General features: G+C 26.6%; 2 protein-coding genes across 3 annotated transcripts in view; one reads left to right on the top strand and one right to left on the bottom strand.

Moving 5' to 3' along the window:
- The window catches only part of LOC117169018 (protein SON-like), a 42,769-nt gene extending 38,597 nt beyond the window's left edge, over window positions 1-4,172 (bottom strand). For both annotated transcript variants that reach the window (XM_033355070.1, XM_033355071.1), the window contains exons 1-2: window positions 3,452-4,172; window positions 1,603-1,938 (exon numbers count right to left, since the gene is read on the bottom strand). In XM_033355070.1, coding sequence (XP_033210961.1) covers window positions 1,603-1,938; window positions 3,452-3,749 — 634 coding nt within the window. In that variant the 5' untranslated portion in view covers window positions 3,750-4,172. The remainder of the gene's footprint in view (window positions 1-1,602; window positions 1,939-3,451) is intronic.
- Window positions 4,173-10,840: 6,668 nt separating this feature from the next.
- Window positions 10,841-15,575, top strand: part of LOC117169342 (facilitated trehalose transporter Tret1-like) — a 6,855-nt gene continuing 2,120 nt past the window's right edge. The window contains exon 1 of the mRNA XM_033355680.1: window positions 10,841-10,963. The gene's annotated coding sequence lies outside the window, so the exon portion shown is untranslated. The remainder of the gene's footprint in view (window positions 10,964-15,575) is intronic.

Here is a 15,575-nt window from a genome sequence, read left to right as displayed (position 1 = left end):
ATTAAAGAAATAAATTTGTTACTAAAAAAGATGAAGTTTTATCTCGCGAGATTAATTTTCTTCCAAAAACGAAGGATTTTCAAAAAATACATGAATTTTCAACTAAATACTTGAATTTTCGAAGAAAAAAAACAAACATTTTCTACTAAACGAATCCTCGATCAAAGAAGATTAATGTTCAACCAAATAGTTGCATTTTTATAAAAAGAAAAAATTCTACTAAAACGAAAAGACGAATTTTCAACAAGTAGTTACATTTTCAACCCGTAAATATGAATGTTTAACAACAACATTTATTTTTCTACCCAAGTATTGAATTTTAAAACATAACAAAAAATCTTCTACCAAACAGTTGAAATTTTTGACCATTAATATGTTTTTCTACCAAAAAAGTTCATTTTCAAAAAAATTGTTAAATGGTCAATCAAAGAAATTAATTTTCAACTAAAAAAGATGACGTTTTATCACGTGAGATTAATTTTCTTCCAAAAACGACGAATTAAAAAAAAACTTGAATTTTCAACCAAATACTTCAATTTTCGACAACAACAAAAACAAGATTTTCTACTTAAAATAGAATATATAAATTTGCAGTTAAGAAAATTCATTCTAAACTAGATAAAATGCATTTTACACAAAATAATTAATTTTTCAAACAATCAAGCACAAACCAGAAGTTTTTTTTTATCAAATAGTGGAATATTCAACGAAAAAAAGAGAATTTTTTAACAAAATAGAGAATCGTCACCTAAATTATATTACTTTTCAATCAAATAGTTGCTTTTTTTTAGGAAAAAAATGATATTTCTACGATAATAGATGAATTTTTTAACCAAGAAAGACGAATTTTCAACCAAAAAAGATTTTTCGGTCAATAGGGGATAAAAATTCATCAAAAATTCGAAAATAATTAGATTCTCAACTTAAAAAGACGATTTGTCAACACAATAGTTGAATCCTCGATAAAAGAAGATTAATTTTCAACCAAACAGTTGTATTTTTATAAAACAAAAAATTCCACTAAAATCAATGATTTTTTTAACTAAAGAAGACGAATTTTCAACCAAATAGTTGAAATTTCAACCCAAAAAGACGAATGTTCAATAAAGCAGTTAAATTTTCAACCCGTAAATATTAATTTATAAGAACAAAATTTATTGCTCTACCGAACTGTTGAATTTTAAATCTTAAACAAATCTCTTACCAAATAGTTGAAATTTTTAAACCAATAATATGATTTTCTACCAAAAAATTTAATTTTCAAACAAATAGTTGCATTTTTATAAAAAGAAAAAATTCTACTAAAACGAATGATTTTTGAAACTGAAGAAGGCGAATTTTCAACCAAATAGTTGAATTTCTAATCCAAAAAGACGAATTTTCAACAAAGCAGTTAAATTTTCAATCCGTAAATACGAATTTTTAACAACAAAATTGATTGTTCTACCGAATTGTTGAATTTTAAAACCTAATATAATCTCCTACAAAACAGTTGACATTTTCAACTGACTCTTTCAGACTTTCCCTGAATTTTTCTAACCAGTTTTAATTTTTCTGATTTTCTAAAAATTCTCAGACCTGTAAAAATCTTTCCAAACTTACCGAGAAGAAGTGGAACAGGAGGTTCATCGTTATCCTCGCCTTTTTTTGAAATCTTTGGCAGTGTTGGACTAGTATCACCACCCTCTTCTTTTTTCGATTTTTGTGTTTTACCCCCTTCATTTGGCTCCTTCTTTACACCAGAATTATCAAATAGAGTGTCATCTCTTCCCAAGATATCAAATTCATCTTTCAAAGTATTCCGTTCAGTTTTAACAATTGTTTCATTTATCATTTTTCGAACTTTAGTCTTGGAACTCTCTGAATCTGAAGATTTGTTCGAACACTCGTCATGTTTCCGTTTCGATTTCTTCTTGTGTTTCTTCTTCTTCTTTGTTCCTGTATAATTAATTCATAATCAATTCCAGGCTCCCGGCTTTCTCCCGGCAAATATTTTTAAAATCAATTTTTTAATATTATGTTTTAAACATTTTTTAAATAACAATTAGGCATTTCTATTTTAAATCGTCTGAAATTGAACAAATGTATTTCGAATGATTTTGGACAATTTAATGATTTAATATTTCAGATTAAAATTTCGAAAATAGGACAAAGTCAAAACGTTAAAAATTAAATATTTTAAGATTTGAATCCTGGCAATTGGATTATTTCAAATTTGAAGGAAAGGAAATTGTATTATTTATAACTAAAGGCATTCAGAGTTAAATAATTAGCAATTCAAATATAAAAACTAAATTGAAACTTTTTAAAGTCAAAGCTTATGAAATTCTAGAGTTTTAAAGTGTTATTAAATAACAGAATTATAATTTAACATTGAACATGATCAAATTTGTCTAAAATCAAAAAATGAATGGAATTATTCTAAAAAAAAAACTTTCGAAATAAATAGTAATTTTAAATGGGAAACATTGAAAGTGAAACAATGTCTATTCTGGAGCGCTGAAACTTAAACGAATTCGAACTTCATTTAAAAGTTTCAAAAAATGTAGTCACCAAAATCTTTTACATACTCAAACTCTTTAAAATGTACATTATTATATTTTCTAAAATTTAGCCAATTCAATTTTATTTGCATAATGATGTATCGATTTCAGAGAGTTTATTTAAATATTTCTTTATTTTACAATTAATTTGTAAAATTTAAATTCGTTTAATTTTTAACACTTCCTTCAGAATTATTATTCATTCTTGAAATTGCCAAGTAAAATATTTTTGAATTTGAAATTATTTGTTTAATTCTTCTACTGAAAATTGGAAAAATTTAAGATATTACATTAAAAATAAAAAAATAAAAGGATACAAAATAATATTGCTGTAATATGGTTACAATTTTTTAAATTTTACATACAATTTTTAGCCTTTCCACTCAAAATGGCTTCACATTTACATATGAAATTATTAAATTCAAAATTGACAAAAGTTTTTAATTAATTACAAAAGATCCGTAGAATTTTAAGCTAATTCTTTTCAAATACATAGTTTGTTTTTAATATTATAAAATAAAAGCCCAGGTATTTCAAAAAGCGGTTCGTGTGAGAATTTTAGGGCAAAATTTAAATTTTATTTCAAGGTATTTTCATGGATTTCAAAAGTTTAAAGTTTGATTAAGGCATGCGACAAGAAGAGATTTGAAAGAAATTTAAGATAATTTTAAATTTTGTTTTCATGGATTTTTAAATAGTTTGTTTTTAATATTATAAAATAAAAATCAAAGAAATAGGAAAAATTTAAACCAATTCGAAAATAATTTCCCCAATTTTTCGTGAAAAAATTACCCTATTTCTCCTTTTTTGTTCTGTCAGCCCTTAAATTTAGAAAGAATGATGGAACCGCGCAAACTTTAAGTTTAGAGGTTAGGATAGAAAAAATTGAAAATAAATGGAAAACTTACCCTGGCCTTCTCCATCGCTGCTATCGGAGGAATTGTGTTTAGATTTTTTCTTGTGCTTCTTGTCCTTGTGCTTATGCTTCTTCTTTTTCTTCTTTTCTGATTTAACCTTGATATTTGCCTCAGAAGCAGACCCATCACTTCGAGGCGAAATTACTCCCTCGTCAACATCGAAAGTGCTAAAAAGCTCACTTAGAATTTCATTTGATGTTTTTTCCGGTAAACCCGGTTCGGGTTTTATTTTTACAGCATCTACACCCACTTTTGTAATTAAATTTGCAAGATCAAACAGATCTGCCATCTTGGTGAATCAGTCTTAAAGCCGGACTTTATTCCTTATAAATTGAACTTCTGAAAATTCTTCCAATGTCGTGGTCATTTAAAACAAAGTTTTAAATTATCCCCATTGACGCCGATTCTTGAAAATTATATTTCTTTTTTAATTTTGGTACAAATTAAGTGTCGCTGGGACAACTTGAAATCACATTTTGGAGCATTTAGTCGAGAGGTTGGAGTGACAATATATTTGTCCGTTATTGACTTTTATCAATTAAAAATTAAGCCTTTTAGTATGCATTGTGAAAAATATATTAAGAATCCTTCACATGGGTACTTTCTTCGTTTTATTTTATGATTAATACACAACACCCACAGCACTGGCCTGAAACCTGAATTCCTCAACCCTCAACCAACAATGTTTATAGGTTAGGTTGGAGACATACGGGCGTACGCAATCGCAACTGAAGTTATTTCTTTTTCTTTCTAACAAAATCAGACGTATGCAAACTGTCAATACATGTATTATAATATATTACTATGGTATATTACTATTATTTTTTAAGTATAATTTTTGTTATTTCTTGTTTGCATAAAAAAAGGCATAGATATTTGAAGAGACCGCCGCACAATGCAAAAATTTTCTGCTAAAAATTGACCAATCACTATAGAGAAAAACCCGGTAAGAAGAAAAGAATTTAGAAAAATTCAAAATCTGAATTACCATTAAGGCCATGTGACGAGTGGGCCACGTGACCAGACTCCTACCTTACCCTCACTTTTTTTATTTCCCAACTCATTTTCACATGAAGCGCCACATAGAGTTGAAAATTTGGAATAATAAATAAGAAGCCACTAAGAAAGGTGGGTCTGGTCCTAAATTTGAATAATTATGAAAAAAATAAAATAATTACAACAATAAACTTTTTTCGTACTTAAGTAATTTAGGACCAGATCCACTATTCTTAGTGCTTTTTGTTTAGAATGCCAAATTTTCAACTCGATGTGGCGTTTCGTGTGATAATAAGTTGAGAAATAAAAAAAGTCGCGGTAAGGTAGAAGTCTGGTCTCGTGACCCATCATCACATGGCCTTAATGCAATAGAAAGAATAGAAAGACAGAGAATAATATCACTTTGAAGACGAAAAACCTACCCGGTAATAAGCGCAGAATAGAGAAAAAATAATATTTTCATATTTCAGCGCAGAAGTGAAGATTATTCCATTATTTTGAATGTGCAACTTTTCCATCTGTCTAAAATGCCACCATAAGAATAAGATACCTCCGAAACTTATTCAGTTCTATTTCCATAGCGACTGCCACACGGTTTTATATTTATATTTATATGAATATATTTTATTCATTCTAATTGTACCAGTAACACACCTCACAGAGATATTTTTTATTCCTCAGAAGTGGTCATATTTTGATTTTATTTAATTCCTTCTAATTAGTTCACAAAATATGTCTAATAAGTTGTTTTAATTCCTTCATGCGAAATATAAGTTTTGAAATTTTAATTCTAACCAATTCAACTCTGTCTCGCTAGAGTTAAAATGATTTAAATCACCACATTTGAATAGATTTATTTGGTGCATTTTTAAAGACTTTTAAATAAATTATTAAAATATAAATAAATTTAAATTTGAATATTTTTCGAATTTATAAGTTATAAAAAGATTTAATAATGAAAAATAGGTTAATTAAATGCTTTCGTTAAATTTTACTAGGTCGATTGAGAGGAATAGGATTTGCACTTTTTCTGTTCCCGATGGGGGATTTTTAGACGGAGAAAAAATCGCGTATTCATAGGAATACAAATTCTTCATTTTTCTGAATTTAACGCTTATTACCAGGTAATTATAAAAAGTTAGAAATATAAATAATTATGTTAATAGAAATAATTTGTAGTATTGTCAAAGAATATTTTTATAACTCTGTTTAAAGATAATTTAATTTTGTTTAACTTACTCAACATTATTAAATAAATTTATTATTATTTATTATATTATTGAATCTATAATTTATTTGAACGATATGAAATATTATAACTAAAATTACTCCACCGTTATCGCAGACAAAAAATTGAAATTTCCAAACTTATATTCCACAAAAACGAATAGAAACTATGCAAGTGCACAATTTTGTGGACAGATTAGAAGGAATTAAAATAATCGAAAATAAAGCATGCAAGTATGGAATTAAAAATAACCTTAACAAAAAAATTGAAATTTCCGAATTTATGTTGCACTCGGAGGAATAGCAACTATTTAAGTGCACATATTTTGTGGACATATTAGGGGGAATTAAATAAGTCATGTATAAGTATAATAAGTCATACAACATGTAAGTATGGAATTAAAAATAACCATGAGAAGCGTGTCTACTGATCGGATTAAGAGGAATTAAAAAAGTGGAAAATATATTCGCCTGCATGGAATACAACACAAGTGTCAATCGTTAAGGAAATCAAAAAGAATTGGTTTCGGAGATAAACCTATTCTTTTATTGGGCACTTCTCTCGATGGAAAATTAGCGCATTCAAAAAAATTAAAAAATACTCTTTCGTTTAAATCTGAAAATATTAATTTTTCTCTATCCTTCTCTTCTTACCGGGAAGTGCAGAAAGGGTGAATTGAATCTTTCTGCTTTGCATTAATTGAATAATATATTGAAATACCTGTTTTAAATCAGGAAAACATATTTCAAAAAAAGGAAGAGATATACAATTTAAAAATGATTCTCTCTATTGTTTATTTATTATTTTTTCAAAACTAAAAATTCCTAGCAAATTGAAAAATTTCAGAAAAAAGCGCAACTTTACAGCAATTATCACAATCATGAGTTGTTTAAACAATTATGTTTTTAACTTATTAATTATTGCCTCACTAAGTAAAAAGTTTTTAAAAAGTGGAAAATTTCAGAAAAAAAACGTCCTGTACCATTATTATAGGCGAAAATAGTTATCAATAATAATAAATTTTTTAAACATTGAATTTGTTAAACTGCAATAATTATTACCTTACAAAGTGAAATGTTTTTCAATAAGTGGAAAATTTCCAATGAAAACAGCAAGTATCTACCATTACTATAGAAGAAGATAGGTATAGAAATAATAATAACTTGCTTATACAATTATGTTTGTTAAACTTAATTAACTTTTCCCAATCTCTAAGTAAAAAGTGTACTAAAAGTTGAAAATCTGAGAAAAAAATACAACTTATTGATATTATTGAAAGAGAAAATTATTAAAAATATTAATAAATTGTTTAAAAAATTATCGATTATTATTAATTATTATGATAAATTAATTATTATTTTTAACAAACTGGCACGGTTTAGCATTATTCTAAGAGAATATTATTATAAACAATCATTAATTGTTTTAACAATTATTTCTGTATTTTTTCTTATCGGGAATACGTTCAGCCTTATGGGGCTTGCGAAACCTCTAAATATAGTTTTCTTTTTCAAAAAGAAAAAACGCATTTATTTTTTTGGTAGATTTTAAAAATTTCGTGGTAATATGCATGAAAATTCGAAAAAATTACAAATGTATTTTTGGACCACCCTAGTGACCAGACGGCCTGATTTATCAGGACATGTCCTGATTTTGTGCCGCTGTCCTGATTTTTTATCGATGTCTTGATTTTTTATCGCTGTCCTGATTTTGTTATCGCTGTTCTGATTTTCTGATTTTTTATGCTATCTTCTGATTTTGCATGCCTGGAAACGAAAACTCGCGATTTTTATTGCGTGGACTTCAATATTTTGTTCAATTGAATTTCCAAAACTTGACATGCGTCGTGCCAAAAGTCAGATATCTGAAAAAAATAGTTTTTCTTCGATTTTAAGAATAAAAATATTTTAACTGCTGTCATTTAAAATAAAGAACATTATTTTTTATGAAAAATGTTGAAATGCACAAAAGAGAATAATAATTTTAACCATTTTTTTGCAGTAATTGAAATTTTCCTGACAGTTGCTTTTTACCAATTTTTGAAAAATGATTGCATTTTAATAAATGACGGTTTATTTTGTCCGCGAAAACCTTCTCTAAAATTCTACTGTTTCCAATTTTTAAATAACTGAATAATCTTAAAACATAATTATTTGTTAAAAAAAGTGATCTTGAAAAAAAATGTTTCTAGTGGTTTCAGCTATAAAAAAGTTTACTTTCAAAATTGGAAATAGTAGACTTGTAGAGAATGGTTTTCCGGAAAAAATAAGCCATTATTTATTAATATGCAATCATTTTCCATAAATTGGTAAGAAGCGACGGTCAGAAAAAATTTAATTATTGCAAAAAACATGGTTAAAATTATTATTCTTTCTTGTTCATTTCAACATTAAAAAAAAAGTTTTTTATTTTAAATGACAAGAGTTAAAATATTTTGATTCTTAAAATCGAAGAAAAACTATTTTTATCAGATATCTGACTTTTGGCACGACCACTACCTTAAAAATAATTAACATATTTTACAAATTGTACTCAGTTATTTAAATAACAATATTATATTTAATGGTTGAGAAGGATACTGCAGTTAAAACGCAGGGAGTAAAAAAACCCGGTGGTACCTTGCAAATGGTCATCCATCCGAGTGCTATGCGCGCTCGAAATGTCTTGACATGTGGACTCTTCTTGAGCCGAGATCATTTACTATGTATTTCTATGAAAATTTGTACGCGCCAACATTAGATGGTATGCGAATTCAAGTAAAAATAAAAGTTCTTGAAGTAAAAATTAATTTCATGGTATTTTAATGAACTTCATTTTCAAATTAAATAATTGCAAATAAAGTAATTGAACGCGCGCGAAGCGCTCGTATGGGGTTCTGGTTATGCTGAAAATTCGTCTTTCATGGTAAAGAATTAATATTCTTGGTGGAAAATTTATATTTTTGGTAGTTTTCGAAAAATAGTCTTTTTGGTCTGAAAATTCAAAAAATTATTGAATCTTTTTTCTTTCTTCTTTGAAAATTCCACTTTTGTTGAAAATTTGTCTTTATTTTTCGAAACTTATTTTTTTTTTTAATTTAAAAATTCAATTATTTGAGTAAAAATTCGTCTTTTTGCTTGAAAGTTAGACTATTTAGTTGAAAATTGAACTTTTTTGTTAAAAATGATTCTTTTTTAATTCAACTATTTGGATAACAAATCATCTTTCTTGGTTGGAAATGAACTTTTTTGTTAAAAATTGAGTTTTTAGTTGAAAATTCAATTATTTGGTTTAAAATGCTTCTTTTTGGGTAGAACATTAATCATCTTCTTGCCTGAAAACTCATTTTCTTGGTTTCAAAATTCACTTAGTTCATTTTTTTCAGATTAAAGATGGTTAGAAATAAATCTAATTTAGTTGAGAATTTAACTATTTGGTTAAAAACTGAACTATTTGGTTTGAAATTATTGTTTTTTTTTGTTTTGAAATTTTATATTTTCGTATTTAAAATTCAACAGCTATGTAGAAAATTGGTCTTTTTGGTTGAAATTTTAACAGGTTGGCAGAAAATTAAACTTTTAAGGGGATATCCCACCGATATCTCATGCTGTGAGGGTTGGTTTTGAAATGTACTTAGTCCATCTTTTTAACTGAACAGGGATCAAAATTAATCAAATTGGTTGAGGATTCAAATTTTTTGTGAAAAACTCACATATTTGGTTGAAAATTAATTTTTTTGTCAAAAAATTCTATTTTTGGTTTAAAATTCAACTATTTTATCGAAAGTGAACTTTACTGTAAAAATTCTTTTTTTTTTTGTTGTTGCAAACTCGACTATTCTGTTAAAAAATCGTCATTTTCAGTTGAAGATTTAACGATTTTGTTGAAAAGAAAATTTTTTCTTTAACACTTATATTTTCCGGTTGAAAATGTAATTATTTTTAACAAAAATTAATCTTTTTGGCTCGAAAATGACACTCTTTTTGAAAACTTCTCATTATCCCTTGAACCTTATTTTTTTTTTAAATTAACTATTTGATTGACAACAATTCATCTTTTTGTTTGGAAATTAGCTTTTTTGTTGAAAATTATTAATCTTCTAGAGTTTAAAAATGAAATGTTTCCTAAAACCATTCGATATTTTAACTTGTAAACTAAACTTTTTTGTTGAAAATTCTTTTTTTATGTTTAAAATCCATCTCTTTTGGTAGAAAATTCATCACTTTTGTTGCAAATTTAACTATTTTGTTGATAAACTGAAAGCTTATCTATTCGATTCGTGGATGAAAATTGATCTTTTTTAGTTGAAAATTTATTTTTTTCGTTTCAAAATTCACTTACTTTTTTTTTGCTTGAAAATGTTTCAAAATTAATCTGATTTGGTTGATGATTCTACTGTTTTGTTAAAAACTCAACTATTTAGTTGGAAATTATTCTTTTTTTTAAATTATATTTTGTGAATTAAAGTTCAACTGTTTTATCAAAAACTCGTCTTTTTGGTTGACATTTTTATAGTTTAAGATTAAAAATTAACTTTATTGTAGAAAATTAAATTTTGTTGTTAAAAAATCGTGATTTTGGGTTGAAGTTTTAACGATTTGGTTGTAAATGGACCTGTTTGATTGAAAAATGATCTTTTCGATTTTAAAACTCAAATTTTTCCTAAAAATATTGGAAATTTTAACTTGAGAACTCAATTAATTTGTTGGAAATTGTTTTTTAAAATTATTTTCAGACAATTCAAAAACTGGCACCATTGTAAAATATTTTAGTTAACCGAGGCCACTTAGATATTTCTTTAACCTGAATTTAAAAATGAATTCATTTCTCACTTTTTGAAGTAAGTGATGAAGCATTTACGATTTATACATTTGTGTAAACTGTACAGTTTATTACTGCGATAAACCTTTCAGCGAGCGCCTCGACTAAGCTTTGCAGGCTGGTTTTAAGTTGATATTATAGTTTATCATTCGGTAAATAAAAAATTTGTTATTGTAATGACTCAAATTCTTGTCAGTTTCTTTAGGTTTTTATTATGAAAACAGATCTTATCGGTACGATTATTCCGTATCTTACAAATTACAATATTGTAGCCTCCCCCCTTTTTATACTTTCACTTCAGCATTGTCAAGGATACTTCTCCAGTAAGCGTTTAATTGGAGACCATTTTGGCAGTATGAAATGTTTACCTTCATTCTTTTTCATTAAAAAATTTCGGAAAGAAGAAACTAGCGAAAATGAGAAAGAAAGTAAGCGAGATAGAGGAAGTTGTTTGTTACAATTGGCGGCCACCCTAAGCGGTGAGTACAAATTTGGATACTATGAATAATTTCAAGAAATCCGGGAATGAATGAATTAATAGTTATGTAATAGATAATTGACTGCAGGTTTGCTACAGGTTAGGAAATTCAGGAAAGTCAGGGAATGTTAGGGAAATCCTGAAAGAGTCAGTGAATTCAACTACTTGGATGAAAATTAATTTTGTTGTTGAAAATGTATGTTTTCAGTTCAAAAATTCCGCTGTTTTGTAAAAAATTTGACATACTTATTGACTGAAACATCTTTCTTAGTTGAAAATAAACTGTTTTGTTTATATTTTCACCTCTTATGGTAAAAATGACATCTTTTTTGCTTTAAAGTGCAACTGTTTGGTTGAAAATAATCTGTTTTGGTAGAAGATTCAACTAATTTCTTCAAAAATCGTCCCTTTTAGTTGAATCCAACTATTCTAGTTTCAAAAGTTAAACTTTCTGTGTTTAAATGTCAACTATCACATATTTTGTTGGGAATTGATCTTTTATGGTTCATAATTCAAGGATTTGGGGAAAAATTAAAAATTTTTTATGATAATTTATCTTTTTTGTTGAATATTCATTTTTGTGATTCGAAAATTTCACTGCACTTATTTATATATACATATATTATATATATTTATTATTATTTATTTATGATTGAAAAATCTTTCTTGTTAGAAAATGAAACTCTTTTTATAAAAAATTCATCTTTTTATTTTAAACTTCATCCCTTATAATATAAATTCCATCTTTTTACGTTAAAATGAAACTGTTCAATTAAAGATTAATCTTTTTTGTTAGAGGATTGAAATACTTTGATGAAAATTCGTATTTTTTTGGTTGAATTCAACTGTTTTCGATTTAAAATTAAAACTTTTGTGGTTGAAATATCAACTACGCCAAACTCTCTTCTCAGTCACCCCGTTCTCAGCCTTCCTAGACTGCAGGCTCATGCAATTTCTCGGAGCGAAGGGCGAGAGCGGTTGCGACATTATATATATTGCAATTGAAAACAAATCAGGGGGCCCTCACTTTTCATACTTCGATCCCCCCGAAATCAGTCTAAGGCTATTGGAAGGCAACCCCCGACACTGGACTGAAAGCGAGAGTTTGGTGTATTATGTTTTTCGTTGAGTATCTATCTTTTTTTGTTGAAAATGCAAATATTTTGGTAAAAGATTAAACTATTTGTTTGGATATTAAATTTTTTGTTTAAAATTTATATTTTTGGATTGAAAATATAATTCTTTTGTAGAAAATTCGTCTTTTTGACATGAGAATTCAACATTTTGGATAAAGTTTTTTTAAATTGTTGGCTAAAAAATCTTGCTTGGTTGAAAATATCACTTCACCGTACAATTTTAATGTTTTTTGGTTAAAAATTCAACTGCTTACTTTAAAATTAATCTGTTTTGGTAGAGGATTAAAATTTTCTTTGAATTCAACCATCGTTAAATTAAAATGAACACTTTTTTGGTTAAAATATCAATTATTTTGTTAAAAAATGCAGCTGTTTGGTTCAAAAGGAACTTTTTTGTTAAAAATTAATCTTTTTGGTTTTCATCTCTTATCGTAGAAATTAAATTTGTGTTGTTGTTAAAATTATAGGTGTGTAGTTGTTTATTCGGATTTCTATTACAAAAGACAGGCTTGGATCATTGGATTTTTCATAATGGAAAACAAATTTCACTTGACCGGCTTGATTTTTCTTGGAGTATTAAATTTTTTCAAAAAAAAAAATTAACTTCTTTTTTTGTTTAGTAAAAAATGGATCCAAAGGTCAAGTTGAATCTTTGAAATTTGACTTTTTCGAATATTCGAATAAATCGAATTTCGAAGATTTAAACAAATGTAATAGCTAACCAAACCGTTTTGATGTAAATTCACATTTTTTTCCATTTAAAAATATCTAATTTTCCAAGCCTGTATAAATCAATACATAAAATAGAAGCTACTAACACTTTTCCACAAAACAAATTTAAATTGAATGCAGTTAAACTGCCAAATTCGAAATCTTAAACATTTATCAATTGTAGAGTTCAAACATTCAGATTCAGTTCCAAAAATATAAATCTACTTTATCATTTTCAATGCTCTAAATTGAAGAGTCAATCAATGAATTGAAAAATGTTTCAAATTAGACCATTTTAAGCAATTTCAAATTCTAATTCCATCTCAGAATTGGTTTAAAATGTAAAATTCCCTGTTTAAATCCAACATTTTAAGTCTTTTATAAAAAATCCCTATTCAAGTCCAGAATTTGTGTTCTTTCGAAAATTAGCCATTTCAACTGATATTAAGAATTCTAATTTTTTTGTAAAATTCCCTGTTCCAATAAATAATTCAGATTTTTTGAAAATACCTCGTTTGAGCACCGAATAACAATTTGGTTTGAAAAATTTAATTTTCCACTGAGAATTGTTATTCTCCTGGATACATTCCAATTCCAGCTCAGAATTGGTTAAAAGTGGAAAATTCCCAATTAAAACCTAGAATTAAATTATAAATTTAATTCTGTTTGAAAATTCTCAATTTTAAATTTTGTTCGAAAGTATCTCGTTTTTACTCCGAATTTATAATTTGGCTTAAAACATTTAATTTTACATTTAGAATTATTATTCTGTTGGATAAATTCCTGTTTCAACTCAGAATCGGTTAAAATTGGTAAATTCCCTGCTTCAACTCGGAATTGGGATTCTTTGGAAAAGTTCCTGTATCAATTAAGAATTTTTTTCCTTTTCGAAAATGTCCAGTACTAGCTCGGAATTTGTTAAAATTTAAAAATTTCCGGTTATCCAAGTCAGAATTATTATTATTCTGGATAATTTCCAGTTTTTAATTCACCACAATATAGAAATTTTCTTTAAAGCGTCCACATGCATTTTTGAAAATGTTGTAAATATTTATCGATCTTTTTAAATATTCTCTTAAAATTAGTTAGTCAAAATAAAAAAAGATTGTCAATTTCCCTAGGAAATGTTTGTTATTCTTCTGAAGCCTGTCAAAATTCTTAAAAAGCTTCTAAATTTTTGTTCGAAATCTGCTAAAATCTATATTTTGTTTTAAATTAGGCTGTGGGCTATTTGCACCGAAATTTTGGTACGAATCGTCGGATTTTGTCGGTACACGTAGATACATCGTTTAAATTAGTTGAAATCATTTCAAATTTTAAAGTAATTTACTTACTCGATTTTTTCTAAAAATAATAGGTGTAATAATAATAATTAATAACAATAATCAATATTCAACCATTTGACTTACAAATTAAATTTGGTTAAATAGAGCAATCACAATTGTAACGTTCAAAGTTTATTTTTGAATATTTGTTTAATTAATAATTACTGATTTTAAACGAACAGTCAGATATTTCTACATATGAAGTAATTTTTTTTTTTAATTAAAAAATTTCAAATTTAATGGTTTAAAAATGGAATATTTTAGACTTTAATATTGGAAATTTAATAAAATCCTTTGATTCTAAATATATTATTTTGAAGTTATTTCAAAATTTTCAATAGTTTATAAAGTTTTAATCGGACTAAAATTATGAACTGATTTCAAATCATAACTGAAAAATATCACAATTTAAATAATTATTTAAAAAACGGTTGAAAATCAAAGTTGGACAGATTATTTTTCTAAAAATTGGTAAAATTCCGGTAAAAAAAATTAATTCATGGTCATTTCCCGGTTTGAAAATGTGACCTTCGTCGTTGAAAATAAAAATGAAATTACTTTAAATTTGAAACATAGTTATTGAAACAGAATTTCGATTATACTGGTTATTAATTAGATAGAAGTCCAAATAACAGTGTTTGATGTTAGAATACGATAAAATAGATTGGCGGTAAGTAGAGAAACTACTATATCGCAATTTATTTTTATTACGTGCAATTTTTTTTAGAACATATTTTACTCGCATTTTTAATTGATTTTGTGTAATAATAATTAATTGCAATATATTTAGTAGTTTCTCTACTTATCGGCAATCTCATAGAGATGCCTGCCGTATTCTAACATCAAACACTGGTATTTGGTATTTGATTAAAAATTAACTTTTTGGATAAATTCATATTTCGAGGTAGAAAACTCAACTCTTTTACAGAAAATTCGTCATTTGGCCTTCAAATTTCTATATTTTGGATTGAATTTTCTTCCTTATGGAATAAGAAATATTCATTGATTAAAAATTCAAGAATTGTTTTAAAATTAAAAAATGTTTAAAAATAGTTTTAGAAGAATATTTAAAAAGATTTTAAAAGAAACACAGGTTTTGATGAATGAATAACAATCGAACAATTATTAATCTTTTACGACTTAAAATAAAATTAATTTATATTCTAATATAAAAAATGTTCATTTAAAAAAATCATAATCGTTCAATTTTTATTGTTTCTGAATTGAATATGGTATCTAGGATTTGAATATTTAGAATCTTCAAACTCTATACTTGAGAACAGTTTTAATTTAATTTAAAGTTGTTCACTTGTAATATGTCAGAAGCTTCCATTTTATATGCATAAATTGAGACTCCGGATTCTATAACCACGCATAAAATTTGCCTGGCCGCTTCAGGCCGCTCGAGTTGGCCCCTGATGGCTTGAAAATCAGTTTTCGA

The sequence above is a fragment of the Belonocnema kinseyi genome, chromosome 3, assembly GCF_010883055.1.
Source record: "Belonocnema kinseyi isolate 2016_QV_RU_SX_M_011 chromosome 3, B_treatae_v1, whole genome shotgun sequence".
Lineage (NCBI taxonomy): Eukaryota > Metazoa > Arthropoda > Insecta > Hymenoptera > Cynipidae > Belonocnema > Belonocnema kinseyi.
The sequence above is the reverse complement of the archived record's forward strand: the minus strand, read 5'-3'. Positions and strand labels throughout refer to the sequence as shown.